At 55.0% G+C, this 18,356-nt stretch overlaps 1 protein-coding gene across 1 annotated transcript in view; it reads right to left on the bottom strand.

Annotated features, from left to right (window-relative positions):
- The window catches only part of Prrx2 (paired related homeobox 2), a 33,759-nt gene extending 15,858 nt beyond the window's left edge, over positions 1 to 17,901 (bottom strand). The window contains exon 1 of the mRNA XM_021651187.2: positions 17,384 to 17,901. Within this exon, the coding sequence (XP_021506862.2) occupies positions 17,384 to 17,627 (244 nt within the window). The 5' untranslated portion in view covers positions 17,628 to 17,901. The remainder of the gene's footprint in view (positions 1 to 17,383) is intronic.
- Between the last annotated feature and the right edge of the window lie 455 nt (positions 17,902 to 18,356).

Genomic DNA, 18,356 nt, shown 5'->3' with positions numbered 1-18,356 from the left:
CAAGTCCTCTGTTGCCTCCTCGGCCTGGCTCTCCGGAAGAGCCACTTTATGTGGTTTCGGGGGACCAAACTCAAGTGGTCGAGCTTGTGCGGCAGACAACCTCTGAGTACTGTAGCGGGCCTGTGGCAGATCCTGGCCACGAAACCCTGCCACCGTGCCTTATGACTCCACGCCATGCCTGTGTCACGATCTCTCAGACCGGAAGCTCTCAAGGAGGTGCGGATGGCCAGCACCCTCTCTGTACTGAAGGGCTGAGAACTCCCCTTGAGAGTGACAGAGCAAGCCTGTGTCTTCCTGAGTTCTGGCCCCAGCTGGGCCTGTGGAGTGGTGAGCAATCCCTGGGCTGCAGGGTCACCCCAAAAGCTTCACAGTGGTGCTGTGGCCTACCCTAGACCTTTCTGAGCTAGTCTGGATGTTCCCCAGAACCTTCCTGTCTCTGTCTTTCTCTCATGCACATGCTCACACACAGACGGTGAGGTTCTGGCCCAACCACAAGGCCTCTGTTAGAACACCTTAAATTCAGTTCCCGAGACCCATAGTAGAAGGGCAGAACCAACACACGGAAAGTCCTCCTTTGACCTCCACATAGACCCACACGCTCTCTCACACAAGAGTAGTAATAACTTTTAAATGAAATTTAAGAAAAACATTTTTGTTGTTGTTGTTTTGTTTTTTGAGACAAGGTTTCTCTGAGTATCCCTGGCTGTCCTGAACTTGCTCCTTAGTCCAGGCTGGCCTTGAACTCAAGAGTTCTGCCCGCCTCTGCTTCCTGAGCACTGGGATTAAAGGTGGTGGGCCACCACCGATTGGCTAAGAAAATCTTTTTTTTTTTTTTTTTTTTTTAATTAAATGATAGTCTGGATTGGGGAGATAGCTCCACAGGTAAGAATGTTTGCTGCACGAATGTGACCATTTCAGTTCAATCCTCAGAGTCCACACACACAGACACATCCAAAAACAAAACCACAGGCACTAGAGTGTGTCTGTAACCCAGATGGAGAGCAGAGACAGGAGGGCTGAGGCAGAGGGAACCTCACCGGGCAGCCAGCCTGGAGAGACCCTCCTCAGCCATGTGGAGGGAAAGAACTGACTCCAAACAGTTGTCCTCTGACCTTCACGTGGGCACTGAGGCACGTGCTTGTCCACATTCCCACACATATTAAACATCCTTTTTGTCTTGTTTTGCAAGTCAGGGTCTCACTATGCAGCTCTCTAGCTGTCCTGGAATTCACTCTGTAGACCAGGCTGGCCTCAAACTCAGAGCTCCACCTGCCTCTGCCTCTCCTCCCTCCCATCCCCAGTGCTGGGGTAGGACCAACATAAACAATTTTTTCAAACAAACAATCTGATTGGGAAGCATAGCGGATGGGAAAGGCCTGCAGACACCTCCTGAAGACGTGAGATGCCGATGGGCAGACGGGACGCTGTCTAGAGAAAGGTACCTAGGGACCATGAGGCCAGGACACACCAGCCTCGATGGACCGAAGGCAGAACCTGACATCACCCAGTGCAGACAGGCAGGGGAGCGATGGCAGTCACTGCTGCCGGAAGTGAAATGCTGTCCCACTGTAGAAAATAGCCTGGTCCTGTGTTCCTGGTTTCTTCCTTCTCCCTCCACCCCTCCTCACTTCTGTTTATGAGAAGTAGTCTCAATAGCCCAGGCTAGCCCCAAACTCCCCCATGTAGGTAAAGATTGAACTTCTAATACTCCTGCTGTTACCTCTTAGGTGCTAAAGTTACAGCCAAGTCCCATCTCACCCAGCCCGTGGGAGCTGGGGATGGACCCAGAACTCTGTTCATACTAGGCAAGCATTCTACCAGATAAGCTACATCCAAGCCTTCCCTTCCCCTCCTCCTCCCTTCCTATCCCTCCCCTCCCCTCTTCTCTCTCTCTTTCCCTTTTCTTTTTCTTTTTTCAGACAGGACTTTGCTATGTAGCCCTATGCAGGCAGACAGGCTAGCCCAAGAATCCTCCTGCCTCAGACTTCCAAGGACTGAAATTACAGCCTGCACCTCCGTGTTTACCCACCCTCCTCCCCCTTCTTTCCTTCAGACTACAAAAAGACAAACTTATCAGGCAGACTGCAAGGGACCGGAGTGTGAAGGGGGTGGGGCAGGGGCCCAACTCCCAGCCTGCAAGTTTCTCTGTGAACTCTTCACTGCCAGATCCAGCCATCACCCCGGTCGACATCACTCCAAGATGGCGCGTCTGCAGACCAACACCTGCAGGAGGACGTCAGTCTTAGCCTCAGTTTCATGAGCCTGGGGCCACTGAGATGTCCTTCAACGGGGCTTTGGGCAACGCATGACACAAGGCTGCCAGTCACACTGAAAAGGACTTGCTGTTTCTCCCTGAGAAGCCAGGTGTTGTGGGGTTGGAGAAAGGGGGGCTCAGAGACCATGGTCATCCTGGGCTGGACAGTGCAGTCTAGGCTAGCCTGGGCTAGCCTCAGAGCAGAAACATGAAACTTTAGTTGTGGGCTGGTGAGATGGCTCGGTTGGTTAGCAGCCCGAGGACTCGGATTGAATCTCAGAACCCACATAATGGAGAAGGCAAACTCCACAGACATGTCCTCTGGCTGCAGCACCCCCCCCCATAATAATACTGTATTAAAAATTCATAAGCCGGTCATGGTAGTGAATGCTTGTAAGCATAGCACGCAGGAGCTGGAGGCAGGGGGATCAGTCTGAGGTCAGCCAGGTTACACAGCAAGACCTGTGTAAAAGGAAGGTAAGAGAGGGCTCAACTGAAAAGAGCCCTTCTTGCTCTTGCAGAGGACGTGAGAGTTCAGTTCCCAGCAGCCATGTCAGGCGACTCACAAGGGCCTGTATTTCCGTCTTCATGGCATCCAACAGCCCTGGCCTCCAGGAGCTCTTACACACTCGTACAAGGCAAACACACATGTACATGAGTAAAATTTACCTTTTAAAGAGGAGGAGGATGGTAACAACATCGAAGAGGAACCTTAAATGCACACTAGGAAGAGAGGAGCGCCAAGGTGAAAGAGCCCTAAGCAATATTCCCTGTGAAATAATGCAGGCCTGTGCAGATGGCACCCGCACCGAGGGTCCCAGGAAAGAGAAGGAAGGGAGCGGGAGGAGCCTGGCCGCAGAGCGTTTTCAGGGCAGCGACATCAGAATGGTAGACACTCATCTCACATCTGTCCAGCTCACCAAAGCCCTACCTCACGGATGACCCCGCCTGACTGTGCACGCCTGGTGGTGGGGTGCCCTGAAGGTCAGCTGATCTTAACTGATGCCCCAACCTGGCAGGGTGTGTTGAGGTGGGCGGGGCTGTGGGGAGGAGGCAGGAGGGGTGTGTGGGAAATCGCTTTAGAAAAACAGGAAGTCTGCTTTTTAGACTTGGTGGTACAGGCTTGGGAGGCAGAAGCAGGAGGGGCAGGAGTATAAGGCTAGCCTGGGTCACATGAAAGACTGGTATCCAAAGGAAATGGGGGAAAAGCCATCTAAAAGAGGGGTGGGGTACTGCCACCTGGCAATGTAGCTCAGTGGTAGAGCACTTACCCAACATGCATGAAGCCCTGGGTTCCATCCCAATTACAGCAGGGAAGAAGAAAGTTTCTTTTTAAAATAAGAAAATTCGAAACCACTCGTGTGGCTCCCGGGAGCAGGGACACTAAGTTAGAAGGACTGCTAAACTGCTGAAGCCTCAGTCCTCCCACCATTGTGGATTCCAAACTGAGGTCACGAAGGTGAACCTGAGCCAAAGCCTATGGCAGCCTCCACTGTGCCAACTTCCCGCCATCGAATGTCCTGCACCCACCTAGAAGGGCAGGCTGTGCAGGTTAGACTGTGTCACCCTGGTAAATCTCGGTCCCTTTCAGGAAGACCTCAGCCCTGGTGGGGGGTGGGGGGTGTCAGGTGGTGCCCCAATCCAGCCCTGTGACAGGGGAAACTTAATCTGCCCTCTAATAATTTGCCCTCTAAGGGGACTGGCACCAAGCTGAGAAGGGGCCACTCGGGTTCTGAGACTCTGGGGGAGCAGGGACCTCTGCCCAGCCGGCCCTGGCATGGCATGATGAGAACGAAGTGCCCAGCTGCCACGGTCCCGAGGATGACCCGGCTCAGCCCCAAAGAGAGCTGGGAACCTCATAGCATTGGCAGCTGGCCGTGCTCGTCCTCCTTACCTTGACCCCAAGCCCCACCTCAGCTGCACAGAAAGTTTGCAGTCAAAAAAAGAAAGATTCGGGGACCTGAGCAGACTGGCTTAGGCGAAACCAGGGCGTGTAATGGGAAATGCAGGTGGGGTGGTTTCAGGCACAGCTGGCTCCACACTTCTATCGTGGGCCTTTCTGTTTCTGTCTCTGCCTTTTCCTACAGAGAAGAGTCATATACACCCGTGTGTAACCTTGGATTTCTTTTTTTCTTTCGAGACAGGGTTTCTCTGCATAGCCTTGGCTGTTCTGGACTCGCTTTGTAGACCAGGCTGGCCTCGAACTCTCAGGGATCTGCCTGCCTCTGCCTCCCTGAGTGCTGGGATTACAGGTGTGCATCACCAGGCTGGCTGTAACCTTGAATTTCTAATTCTCCTGCCTCCACCTCCACTCGGGTGTAAAACCAGTGCTGGTTTTACAACTGTGTGCTGTCACATTAGGTTTATGCAGTGCTGGGGTGGGGTCCATGGCTTCCCCATGCTCTGCAAGCCACAGGGAACAGATCCACAGTCTTGGCCCTGAGACAGATGATATTCTGGTATTGCCTGAGCTCCAACATTCCAAGGCTCTGGTCCCCACTCCGGCAGAGTGAGGGCACTGTGCCTCCTGGAACACCCTCTGTACCCCAAGCCTATGGAGAGCCATGCTGGATGGGCCCACTTCAGGGGGAAGGCTTTCTCCTGGGCTCCCAGCCCTGTCCTTGTCACACGACACAGTTGGTGGGTCCTTCTGGTACCTGCGGGAGATATGGATCTTTACAGCCTCACCTGGACTCCAGTTAGCCTCAGCCTTGTGCCATAGCTGGTGTGGTGTGGTGTGGTGTGGTGTGTGTGTGTGTGTGTGTGTGTGTGTGTGTGTGTGTGCTAGCTGAGTCTCTGCTCTGCCTGGGTGCAGCCTTGAAGAAGCTGATTACAGGTGTGCCTATCTGTGCTTATGAGGGGCTGGAGAAAAAAAGCAGAAACATGAAAGCCTTCCAAGAAGAGAAGGATACTCTTGCACAGTGTGTCATTAGGTAGCAAGGGCCCCCAAGACAGAGACTATTACCTACTGTCACAAAGCAGGGTGCAACTGAAACTCCATGCTGACCAAGACTTCACCCAGAGAAGCCCACAGTGGCCCTGCAGGCTATGTCACAGGAGCTGTTGGAGGGACAAAGCAGAACGAGTGGCCTGAGCTCTAAAACCAGAGCAGAGAGCAGGAGGATGGCGCTCCTCCCCCAGGCTGTGCCAAAGGCTAAGGAGAGGGCAGGTGGCACTATTGCTGTCCCCTGAAACAGGCAAAGCAATCCTGGGAAGGCAGAGTCACAGCTGCACTTCCCACTCCATCTTGGCCTCCAACCTGCCCACAAAAGACCAGCTAACCAGACCTTACTCTCCCTCTCCGGCCCCAGGGTGGCCTGGGGATGGAGGAACAGGTTTTGCCTCAATAAGGAGTTATTTGGGTTGGGACACTCCCTCATCCCTAGACTGAAAAGATGAGGGTCCTTTGGGACGAGCAGCTGCCAGGGGCATGCCTGCCTGTTCAAACAGTCCTCTCTTCCCAATGCAGGTACTGCTAATAATAGTAATGGAAGTAATAATAATGGCAGTTAACAATAATGGCAGGTATATGGATGAATAACTTATCTCACAACCCTCCCCTCTGGGACAGCTGTTGCCACTGCCTTGCCTACTCAAAGAAGCTACTGAGGCCCAGAGAGGAAAGCCTCTTGCCCCAAGGAGACAAGCAGCCCTGGCCTGGGTCCCTGGCCTCCTGATCCCCTCTGCTGGGGGCTTAGACACATATAGAGATCACTGTCCCATCAAGCTCTCAGGAGACTATTGTTTTCTTACTTCACATCACATCCACCTTCAGAAACTGGGGCAGTGGTTGGAGGAATGCTCCAGGTCTTCAGGATGGCCACCAAACCCGAGAGCTACCACTGGGCTCTCAAGAGCCCAGACACCTTGTGAAGAGACTCTGAGATGACCCCAATGTGCCAAAGGGGTACCCTTCCCATATCCACTCTCTTGGAAACAGGGCTGGCCTGGCATGCCTCCTTCCCTGGCAGAGCTGCCCTCTACCCATCCATCCTGCCTCGGACCCTCCTTAGACTTCCATCTGGTTCTGATATGGAGATTGCTGGAAGACTGAAGGGGAAGCCGAGAGCACTGGACAGAGGAGGCTCGCCTGGCCCTTTCTCTTCCTTCTTTGACGACCACTCTCTACGCATTCTCCCCTCTGTCATCTGCTCCCCAAACTGTGGAGCTGCTATGTCAGTGGAGAGAAGCGCCTGCTCTGGTCACTTAAGACGTTTGGGTCCTAGGCAGAGAAGGAAGTGGGAGAGGCGATCAGCAACAAAATGAATTCAAATACCACATCCATCTAAGTGCGCTGGCACCCAAGAAATGGCCTGGTGGGCATGTGCATGAGCATATGCACATGCGTATTCTAGGCCTGATGGGAGGCCTTACGCAGCCCCAAGGACACAACGATCCAAAGCCATCTTATCCACAGATCTGGAAATAGCAATTAATCTCTAATTTGAATTTTCAACCTCAAACACCACATTATAAAAATAGTTGTGTTGTATTTTCAGGATGGCATTTGTCATGAAATTAGCTACGGTCACATGGATGCCACAGAGAATAAAGAAAGCATCATGCCTCTGTCTGCACGGGAGCAACCAGCAGGGCCAGGCACAGCTAAGCAAGGGTTTGCAGCACAATAGTCTTGTCCCTTCTGAGAGGACCTGGGCCACAGGGCTAGCTGGTCAGGGATCCAAGGAACATGTCCTGTGGGTTCAGAGCACTGGGCTGCAAGGTTAGGTATCAGCAAAGCCACCAGGCAGATGGTGGGGCCTGGGAATGTTTCCTTGCTCAGCTTCACCCCCAGTGGTGTACACTGTGTCTGTCCCTTCTCAGAGTGTCAGACAGAGGGAACCAAAGTGTAAGCCGGTGTGTATCTGTGTGCCTCCTGCTATCTGGCAGGCCCACAGCTGCACCCAGCGGACAGTCTTCTCAGCTCCTCTGAATGTCCCTAGTGTGGGCCCAGCCACGCTGCCCTCTTGCAGGCGAGAAACTCAGATCTTAGGACAGAGGCCAGGGCTGGTGAGCATCTGGAGACTGGAGACTGAGTTGCCCAGAAGGCTCAGGGCAGTTGAGACACAGCAGCTGTTTCCACATCAGATCTTTGCTAATTTTGAGAACCAGCCCCCCTAAAGGGTGGGGAGCTGTTGGTCTCCACACTCTTGACACCCACAAATGCAGGGAATTATCTACAATGCACATAACACCAAAAATGAGAAATCTTTTCTCTCCATTCTCTCTCACAGCACTGAAGGTAGAACTCAGGGCCTCGGCCTCCATCATGGTAGGAAGGGCTCTACCACTGAGCTACATTCCCCACATTTTTATTTTACATTCCTACATTTTTATTTTGACACAAGGGCTCACAAAATAGACCCCACAGACCTTGACCTCAAAATCTCCCTGCCTCATCCTCCAGAGTAGCTTCCACCAACAGGCCTGAATCACCAGGCATGGCTCTAATGATGGACACTCTTCGCACCCCCTGCCCTCCCCCAGTGTAGCCCTGACTGTCCTGGAACTTGCTCTGTAGACCAGGCTGGCCTCCTAACTCAGAGATCGCCCGCCTCCCAGGTGCTGAGATTAAAGGTGTGCACCACCACCCGACAACAAGGGACAATCTTGAAGAAAACACTCTTAGGCCATCTCCTGTCTCTCATTTCCCGCTTCTGGGACAGACAGGCTTCATCTCCCGCCTGAAGCCCCTCCAGTGCCCCTGTCCTGGCTACCTCACTCCAGCTTTTGATCCCTTCTAAGATTCTGCCTCCTACGGAACCTTCCTCAGTTGTCCCCGTGACGGGAGCCAGGCAGCCCCTTCACCCCAGGGCCCAGCCTGTGCTTGGCATGCGTGAGACACTCAGCAGACAGGCAAGGAACAAAAAAAGGGTTAACAGGACCTCATCATCACTTTCAGTACCTTGACCCAGAAACCAAAGTCCTCAAGATCTCCCCTACCCCTGCAAGATACAAGACTGGAGCCCCCGCAGCAACAGTTTCATTTAAATAATGAACCTGCTTTCAGCTGCCATTAGATCCAGGCCTTCTTGTCTTCCTTCTCGATGAAACTGGAGCAGCAGTTTTTACTTCTTGTCTCCAGCAATTTCCCGCTTCGTCGTGACATTCTCCTCCCTGGGTTGTGGTACCCAGGGAACCAGCTCTGTGGGAGAGGCTGGCCTCCCAATTAAAACAGGATGTCTCTAAGAAACTTGCCACCCCCTCCCTCCGGCTCAGCACCACCCCAGCTCCAGCCAGGCCCCGCAGGGGTGGGGGGGTGTTGGGAGCATGGGCAGTGAGTCTGGAACAGCAGACTGTTGGTTGGAAGGGGGCAACCTGGCCATCTGCAGCCACGCACAAGATGACATGGCCGCTGCATTCCCTGCACATTCTCCGGGCAACTGTGGAGGAGTCACTCTGTCTTCCTGAGCTGTGACATGGGGATGCTGTCCCAGCTGAAAGCAGGTTCATGGGCTGCCAGGACAAACCAGCCACGGGTAGAGTGCAGAAGGCTCAGCAGAAGCAGGGCAGCAGGGAGGCTGCCCTCCCCTGGGCTCCGAGCCCTCGGGGGCAGAGTCTGGCCAAGTCACTGGTACGGCCCAGCAAGGTGCCTGTGTGCAGAATGAATTAAGTCCCAAACAAAGAAGTGCCACCCAGCTCTCTGAGCGAGGGGATGGGGCTGATGCTGGCAAGGGAGACGACACGGTCTCCCAACACCGTCTCTCAGGGGATGGCAGAGCATCCTTTGTGTGGCTTGGTCCTTCGGGGACGTGAAGCAAGGCAATCAGTGCTGGGAGGTTTTCAGCTGTGGGAAGCAGGCCTGCCTTCTCCACGTCTGAGCAGCGGAGCACAGATGTATGATTCTCCTGGCCTCAGCCTTCAAGGCAGCCATGGGCCTCCCTGGCTTTAAGGGACCGGGGTTGGTGGTGGAGGGTGCTTTCACAGGGCACCTGGCTTCTATAAGGACAGAAGAGCCGGTCTCATCCTAGCTCTGAAGACTAAACTCACTCTGTGTGTGTGTGTGTGTGTAGAGGAGAGCAAGAAGTCCTCCGAGGAATGCAGTACTAACACACTCAGGCCCTGGGCAGGACTCAAAACTGGGTTTCCGACTGCTAGCGCTTTGAGCCTGTATCACCAACTGTCTGGGTTACGGTGCCTGCTGTCCAGTGACCCCACCTCCCTGCCTACAGACCCTCAGATAACAAACCCTCATCAGCGAGAAGGAAGAGTGAATGGCTAAACCTGAAAGATACAAGGAAAAGGAAAAAGCTCATGCTCTCACGGGTGTGGGATGAGGCCTGTGGGCTAGCCTGGGGTGGGAGCAACCTTACCCTGCACCCTGCATGCTGGGTGCCCACTGGCTACACCAGCCACCGGAGCCCATCTTGAGAGCATTAGGGCTGCTGTGAACAGCTGTTTTCTGTTACGTGTTATTTGTTAGTCTAATGAAAGGAGGTGCGCTGGCTTTCAAGACCTCGACGGTCTGCGGGGGTTTTATGTGGGAAGCCTTCGCAGAGCTCTGGCGGCGGGGAGGCTGCGAGGCCCCTGCCAGGCGCACCCGCCCCGCGGCTCTGCTTTGATTCCGAGGTTTGCAGCCATCCGCGTGGTAATTCCAGCCCTGGTTAAATGTCATTTTTAATAACGCCATCCCTGGCATGTAAACGGCTTCGCCCAAGGCAAGAAGGGAGGCTGCCATGGGGAACAAGGGGGGACAGTGGTGGGGAGGACGGGGAGGCAGGAAGGTGGGGTCTAGCGACTGATGAACAAAACCTAGAAAGAAATGGCTATCCCATTGGCGACTGTGGATACTCATGCCCAGGGGATCCCCCTGAAGGGAGCCACGGGGGGTGAACTCAGGACGAGGCTTCTGACTAGCCCCAGCTGAACCCCGGGTCCGGGACACTGGAGGTGTGTGTGGGGGATCCACCAGGACTGGCCCCACCACGAGCTTCATCCCAGCCTCGCAGGATGCCTGGGGCTGGCACAGGGCAGGTGCCTGGGCAATGCCGCACCCAGTGGGCAGATGAAAGCAGCTATCCCAGCTAGGCCTTGGGGCCCTCTCTCTTGTGCAGGCGCCCTTCCAGACCCTTCAGCTTCCTGTTTCCATGGCACCCCACACACCTGCTCCATCACCAAGAGGGCTGCTTCTCAATCAGTAAAAGGGGGTGCTAGGATGTGGTTGGCTCTGGAGGATCATTAGCAGGGCAGAAGACCCACCTGCAGGCCGGGGCTGGGGCTCCATGGGTGAGGGCTTTGTCTAGCATGCGCAAAGCCCATGTTCAATGTGCAGCATGCCCGGAAGCCCAACACTTGGGTGTCGGGAGCAGGAGGAGTAAGAGGTCAAAGTCATTCCTGGTTCTGTAATGAGTTCTAGCCCAGCCTCGGCTATACAAGACCGTGGCTCTAAAACCAAGTCGGACTGAAACAAACACCAAAGCTTGCAGAGAGGGGACTTCTGCATGCGGGTGCTCAGGCCAGGGGTCAGGAACTCAGGGATACACTTCCATCAGCTTCACAGGTGCGTCCTGGAAGCTCATCAAATGTGCCCAGAGACAGACGTGCCGGCCACCTTATCCCACACACTGGGAGCACAGCCTGGGCTCAGAAGCAGGGCGTGTTTCAAGTGGAAGGCTAGGTTGGGGCAGGTAGAAACTTGGGTTTTCTGAGCGCTGGCTAGAAGCATCTCCCTGGGCAGCAATGGCACAGCGATGCCACACTCACACCTGGCACAGCTGGTGCTGCTGAGGAGTTTCTTCTGCTCTGGGGCTGGAGGGAGCAGCACCCCTCTGTGGCAGCTTCCGGACCACCCATCCCTGAGCCTGATGCTCCTCTGCTATCTTACTCCAGGCTCTTCCTCCAGGACTGCCTCCTAGACCTCAGCTCAGTCCCGGCCACTGCTGAGCCTTTCAGGGGCCCCTTTCCTAGACCCTCCCACCGCCCCACCACTGAAGACTAATGATGTCCTGGCTGCCCATCCCACACACAGCCAAGCAGAATCCATCTTAAAGCCCCAGCTAATCTCTTCCAGAACGTGCTTCATTTTTAGGGCACAATAAAAAAATATCATTACCCGTAAAGGGCCCCGTGTGGATGGCGTCCTGTCATCACCACCCCTCTGCACGCCTCCCCCCTCCCCCGAAGCCAGTCAGGAAACAAACACATGTGGAAGGGACCTAAGCTCCCGGGTGACTGGAAAAGCAGTGTGCGTGGCCTAGGAGTTTCTCTGCTGGGCTCGGTAGAGCTGTCAGCCATGGAGGCTCTGGCCTCTTACTTGACAGCAGGTAGCTCAGACACGCCCTGCCCCTCCTTGAGGGGTCAGTGTGTGCTGCCAGGGCCCAGTCTGTGGCCCTGGCCACCACAAGAGCAAATGGAGACACAGCCACCCCCAGGCCCTCTCCAAACAGGAAGCGCCACGCTCTCTCCTGCTCAACACCTCATAAGAGCACTTAACCCTTGGCCCATCCAGCCAGGTATGTCTGCCCTGCCACTGCTCTGGGGGCCTGAGCCAGCCTCACCCAAAAGCCTGGTTAGGGCTATTCAGGCGCGTGGGAGCCTCAGAGTGGATGTGTAACCACTCCGGGTGTGTGTGTCACTCTGTGACTGTGAGTCCAGGGCAGCCAGCCCACCGTGTGATACCCAAGTGCTTGCAGGTGATGACATTCTCACCCTCAAAGGATAACGGAGAGAAAAATGGCGGCGAGTTTTTGTTAGCAGGGGAGCCTTCTCTACTGAGCAGAAGGCTCATGCTCGGGTGGAAAGATGGTGGTGCTGTGGGAGGACAGCGGCAGGAAGACAGTCTTTCCTTGGCAAACCACACTTCATGTGCTCTACGCCAGCTCCCGGGGGCCTGGCAGGGCAGGTCGGCTGGGCCTGAGACTGAAGGACTGGAGCTGGAGGCGGACAAGACTGGATGGAGAGGAAGAGGGAGCTGGAGGAGGGGCCTCTGGTCGCACTGCTGTCCACAGCTGGGGATGGGTGTTGGGAAGGGAAGATATAGGGGCCCTTTCATGAGGTAGCCCCATTCTCCCTTGTACCTGTACCACAAAGCTGAATTCCTTCCGCTCTCTCTCCTTCCCCGACTTCCTCATACCCCCAGAGTACAGCTACACCTGTCAGAAGGTGTGAGGCCCCCAGTGGTCAGGCCACCTCAGTATTTCCAAGGCTCTGCCAATGACCTGGGACAGGACAAGGGCTTCGAGACAAGACACACCTAGGTTGGAATCACATGCGGGACTACTGTAACCGACTCTGTCACATATATGGTTTTCTCTGAGCCTTCATTTCCCTCTCTATAAAGTGGTGATAATCATAGGACCCATGCCACAGGGCTGGAGGGAAGGCAAGGCAGGTGGGACCCCAGCCAACACTCAACTCCTGGCTGAGGTGCCTGTGGGCTCCTAGCCACTCTTCCTATGGGCCTTCGGACCCATCTCCAAACAGTGATGTCTACCCTACTCTCAGCCCCCCAACCAGGCAGCAGCCACAGTCTGCCTCATTTTGAGTACAGGCTCTCACATCGACCAGGCTGGCCTTGAACTCAATATGTAGATGAGAATGACCCTAAACTTCTTATCCTCGGGCGCCCGCTTCCTCGGTGCTAGGATTACACGTGGGCACCCCACTTGGGACTATGTGGTGCCGAGGCGTTTGATGCTGGGTTTCGTGCAGAACAATCAAGCAGCACTCTCCCCAGGAAATAGCATCCCCAGTCCCCTAGTGTCCTTCCCTTAGGACAAGGCCTCTCTGACATCACAACCCTCTCCAGGACAAGCCAGCAGACATCTATCCTTTCTACCCGCAAGCTCAGAAATCCCATCATGCACACAAGTTCCTTACCCGAATCCTATTCCTCACTGGTCCCAACCCCCACCTCCTCACCCCTTTAGCTCCCTAGCCCCACAGCCAGTCTCCCCAGCCCCCAGGGAGCTCCTGTTCCTAGCTTCTCCCACCCACACGTGCTGGAGAGAAGAGCCTGGACTTGGAGTCCCACAGCCAGCCTGACATCCTTTCCCAGCTGTGTGATCTTGGGCAGGTTCCACCTCCCTGGGCCTCCACAAGCCCTGTAAGTACCTCAAGGAGCCATCTGGAAACTGTATTGAGCGCCTACTATGTGTCACACAACTGCTTAGGGCTTGCCCCATCCCCATAAATAATGTCCCTTGTTCCCATTCCACAGGGGACAGGCCAACACGATGGCTCAGTGCGTGAAAGTGCTCGCTTGAAAACCTGACAACATTAGTTCGATGTCCAGATGAGTTTGTTGTCCAGATTGGTCTCTAGAACACGCAGTGAAAGGAGCACATGACCTAATAATTCTGCATAGAGAAACACACCCCAAAGAATTCAAAGCATCGACCTTTGAATCCATACCTCCGTTCACAGGAGCACTACCCACAACCTATGTCCACTGATGAGCGAAATGACAAGCAAATCACAGTACATCCATGCAAGGGAGCATAATTCAGCCTTGAAAAGGAAAGGAGTTTGAAGACAGGATACATGGATGAACTTAGAAGCTTTCTATACGATATACAACATAAGCCGGACACAGAAAGGTCAAACCTTAGAGTCCACTTCTGTGAGGGATCTTGTGGGGTCAGATTCATAGGGAAAGAGAGTGAACTGGGGGCTGCGGGGAGCTGGGTGTGGTGGACAGAGACTGGGCTGTGCGCTCACAAATGGCCCGTGGTAAATTCTGAACTAACCACGTGTTATCACAGTAAAGAGTAATGAAGGCGGGGCAGAAAGATTTGGAGTTCAAGGCTAGTCTCAGCTATGGAGCAAGTTTGAGGCCAGCCTGGGCTACATGAGACAGTCTTAGAAAACCACAAATAAAAATGAAATGAAAAACCTGATAGATTGAAGGGTACCAATCTCTGAACCCCAGATTCCTCAGCAGTTCCGGTTGGTCCTTCTTAGCAAAGGGAAGGGACAGGTCCCCCACTTAACCCAGACTCACCCCAACTACCAACTGCTGCTCAGTTCACAAGGGCCCTACCTCCCCCAGGACCTTGGATTCTAGGTATCCTACCCAAAATCTTCTCTCTCTCTCTCTCTCTTTCTGTCTCTCCTTCCTTCCCTCCCTCTCTCTCTCTCTTCAGATCCACATAGTCCTGGCAACCCAGCATTCTGTAATTCTCCAAACAGGTACCAGCCCTGATCTGGGCTCAGCTGTCCTGGTCTCTCTGCCTAGCTCCTAGGGCCATGTTTATTTTCTCAGCGTGTCCATGGCCTGGTTTCCGCCCTGCCCACAGGAGGGAATGGTTTTAAGAAACTCGAGGTTATTAATGTGGTTTCTTTTGTTGTATGCCATCGCAAAGGAAGCCAACGAGGGTTTATTTTCCTAACATGCTTGGCATAGCTCAGCATTTGAAGGAACCCGAGCCCCTGGTTTGTTCTGAGTCACTAGCGAAGCCACAGTTTACAGAGTCAGTTCTGGGGTGGGGGGAGCAAAGGCTTGGAAAGTCATTGGCAGACACAGGCTGGATCTACGGTGGCTTTTTAGAAACAAAAGGATTTTAGTTTGTTGTCGTTCTTGTTTGTTTTTAATTGGCAGGATGAAAACAGGAGTTCCTATTCGTTTATTCCCCCAATAACCTGTATTTTTCTATTGGGGGGAATAAACTATCTATTGGGGGAAAACTGCAGAAGCCACAGGAACTTTGGGTTTCAGTGTCTGTGCCCTGGGGGGTGCTGAGGGCTCAGGACTGGAGAGTCAACAGCACAGCCCATGGCCCACAAGTGCTGCCCTGGGGGTGGGTCCTGGCATTCTGTCTCCCTCCCTCCCTCGCTTCCCACTTCCTGTGCTGGGGATGGAACCAGGCCTGTGCACACTGGGGGCCCTAAGCTCATCCTCCAGCTGGTATTTTCTTCCTAGCAGGTTGGGCTGGGCTCAGCAGGATGTGGAAACGACAGGTCCCTTCTCCCCTATCTCTGGAGCCCTCAGGACTGTCAAACTACCAATCCATGGCAGTAGCAAGGGGCAACTAACCCAAGGGACAAACAGGAAGCTGCCTCAGCCTCCTTCCTCTGTCTTCTGTCTGTAGGCTCCAACCCAGAGAGAAGCCTGGCTCGGTTGCCCCTGGACCACCACAGTCCCCGGGGCAAATCTGGATGTAGTTTCCATGGCAAAGGGCTGGGGTTGAGTGAGTTCTTGAACCTGCCCTTGGGTCTCCCATCTGCCTCCACATCCAGCATGTTCTCTGTCCTCAAACACCTCAGCTGCACCCCAGGAAGAGCCTGGTGGTCCTCATAGGCTTTCAAGGAACATGGCCATATCCTGGGGCTTTCCTGGACACCCAGTACTCACCCAGCTTCCTAGAGGCCAATGGCACATGGGCACTCATACTCTAGCTGACAACTGCAGTCTGGGATTACCCAGTGGGGGAAAAGTCCATCTGGGGATCAGCTACATGACAAAGAAGTCAGGCCTTGCAATGTGTGTCCCCTACCAGGGTCAGCAACTCTGCCGTTCACCATCAATCCAGTGCCCCTCCTTCATCTTGTTCTGCCTACCCCTTCTTTCCTTCCCATCACCTTGGTTTTATTGTTCCCTTTGTTCTGGCCCCCCAGCCTCAGTCATCAAGGTGAAACCAGAGAACACTGAGCTATATAGCACCTCACTCTGCCTCAGGCCGGAACTGCCCCTCTTCCCTCTACTTTTCCATCAAGTATCTCAAAAGCTGATTCCCCAGGCTGTCAGCTCACTCATCATCCATCACCCAACACCCGAGGGAAGAGAGTACCCAGGCCCCTGCAAATGATGGGCTGTGGTCACCAGCAAAGGAGGCAGGAGCCTCTCTGGAGCTAAGTACCAGGCACGCATGCATGCCCTACTCCAGCTTGCAGCAGCACGTGTTATCAGAAGATTCTCTGTGGCTGTCCCAGGACACAAATGCTTACGTTTCAGACAGTGCCACTATCATCACTGGCTTCCCAGGACCCCTCTTGTCTGAAAGCAAAGGCTTGCAGGCGGCCTGAGCACCCCTCTGACCCTGAGCCTAGTAAAGGAAGTGGAGTCCTTGGGGTGGGCGGGAGGGTGGAAGGGATACCAACCCCTGTTTTGTCACCTCTCCACACTGTTTGGGGATCTAGACAGTCGGGTGCCTCACCACAACCAGGATGTCCTGGAGCTAGGAGACAGAAGTGTTAGCCTCCGACACTCCTCCCCAGCACCTGGGTGATCCTTGGTCACTCTGACCTTGTCCTGCTCCTCACCGAAACTGTCCAGACTGGGACCTTCACTTCATTCTCATCCTTCAATCCCAATCTCGGCTTCTCCCAAAACTCACCCTTACACCCACCAACTTCTTCCCTTCTTTGAAAAAACTGAGCTTTAATCCTGTGTGAATTTGTGTTGGGGGGGGCTTGCTTGGGTGGATTGTTTGTTTTTAAAGCTCTTTCCAGATGACCTTTAACCTCTGCAGGGGAACCAGGCCTAGGGGCTGCCCTCCTCTGGGAGTTCCTTCACCCCAAACTGAAGGGTGTGGTTGTGCAGCTACCCCCACCCCACAAACCCTCTGAAGCCCCGCGAAGAGGCTGAACTGAGTCTAACTTAACGGCTCAGCCCGCCACAGCCTCAGTCTCCTGCAAGAGCAACGGCACCAGCTTCTTCCGGTAGGTGAGTACAGAGTGCAGGGAGAGCCCGCTTTCACACATCCTCAAGACTGTACGTGGATCTGGTTCAAAGAGGGTCTCCTCCGAAGGAGGGGCTTTTGAGAACAGCAGCTCACCCCTGGGCTGTGGTTTCTGAGACTGCGGCTCCCACTGTGAACAAGCCAGTCCTCCAGTGCCCAGGGCTGGGATCCACAGCCACTGTCTCGCAAACTGTCCTACAGCCCAGAGATCCCACAGCCCAGGTCCTGCAGCCCACGGATCCTGTAGCCCACAGGTCTCCGTAACTGGGATCTCAAGCTCAGTGTGTGTTTGCGTGTGTACGTGCGTGTGTGTGTGTGTGTGTGTGTTCCCCAATATCTGCTGGTCCTACAGCCACAGTCTCACAAGCCGAAGGTTCAAGAGCCCCAGGGCCAGTGGATCCCGCAGCTAGCGAGCCCCACAGCCCAGTTCATCAAGGAAGGGACCCCGCAACCCCTAGTCCAGCAGCCCGAGCCCCGCCGCCCCGGCCTGGTTCCCACGCCGCGCACTCACCGTCCTGCGGCGCCGCCTCGCTGCCGCTGCTGCCCCCGGACGGCTCGCGCGCCGCTGCCTCCCGCGCCTCCGGCCCCGGCCCCGGCCCTGCAGCCCTGCGCCCGGCAGCCGCCACCTCCTCCAGGTCCAGGAGGTGGCTCACCGAGAAGTTCTTGCGCCCCTGGGCGCAGTCGCCGGGTGCGGTCGGGGGCCCCGGGCCGGGCGCTGGCGGGTCCAGGGCGAAGGCGGCGGCCGCGCTGTCCATGCCCGGCCGCGCCTCTGCCGGCCGCCGCCGCCTCCCGCTGCTCGCCGCGCCGGCTCTCGGGTCCGTCCGTCGGGGACGCGAACTTTCTGCCCTCCTCTACGGGCCACACGCCCCTTCTCGGGGCGGACCTCGCCCCCGGCTCCCCTCCCCGCGCTCTGCGCCGTCCGGCGGGAGGCGGAGCCAGGACGGGGTCCTAGGACTCCCAGCTGCTGTTTAGGGGTGGCCAAGTCCCGTGGGGCGGGGGTATCTCTTTAAATCCCCGAGCCAGGGTCCCCGGAGGTGATTGGTGGGGAAATCCGCCTCTGTACATTGCATATTGAGGGTGAGGAGCCACTCTAAGGAAGTTGAGGGATCCTCTCTCCCGTCTACTTCTCTTCAGGCAGGGCCTCGTATATTCCAGATTAGCCTCGAATTTGCTGCGTAGCCAAGAATGGCCTTGAACGTTTCCCAGCTTCTCCCTCATTGTCCCCACCCTGATGGAAAGAATCAGACGTTTCGAGGACCACCCTGTTCCTTCCACGCTGAAAGGGAGGTTCTGGGATGGAGGCTGGGCCTTTTCTGTCATCTCGCAGTGGGTGACACTTCTGTGCCTATCCCTAGAGTTCTCCCCTAAAGAAAACCAAGCTGGGAGGGGCAAGCTTCTCTCCAGATCCCTGGGGTACACAAGGGAGAGACTCAGCAAGGATGACAGGTGAGTGACAGGGAGAGGGACAAACCAGGTCTATCTTT

Source organism: Meriones unguiculatus, chromosome 8 (genome assembly GCF_030254825.1).
Source record: "Meriones unguiculatus strain TT.TT164.6M chromosome 8, Bangor_MerUng_6.1, whole genome shotgun sequence".
Classification (NCBI taxonomy): Eukaryota; Metazoa; Chordata; class Mammalia; order Rodentia; family Muridae; genus Meriones; species Meriones unguiculatus.
This window is presented reverse-complemented; position numbering and strand designations above follow the sequence as displayed.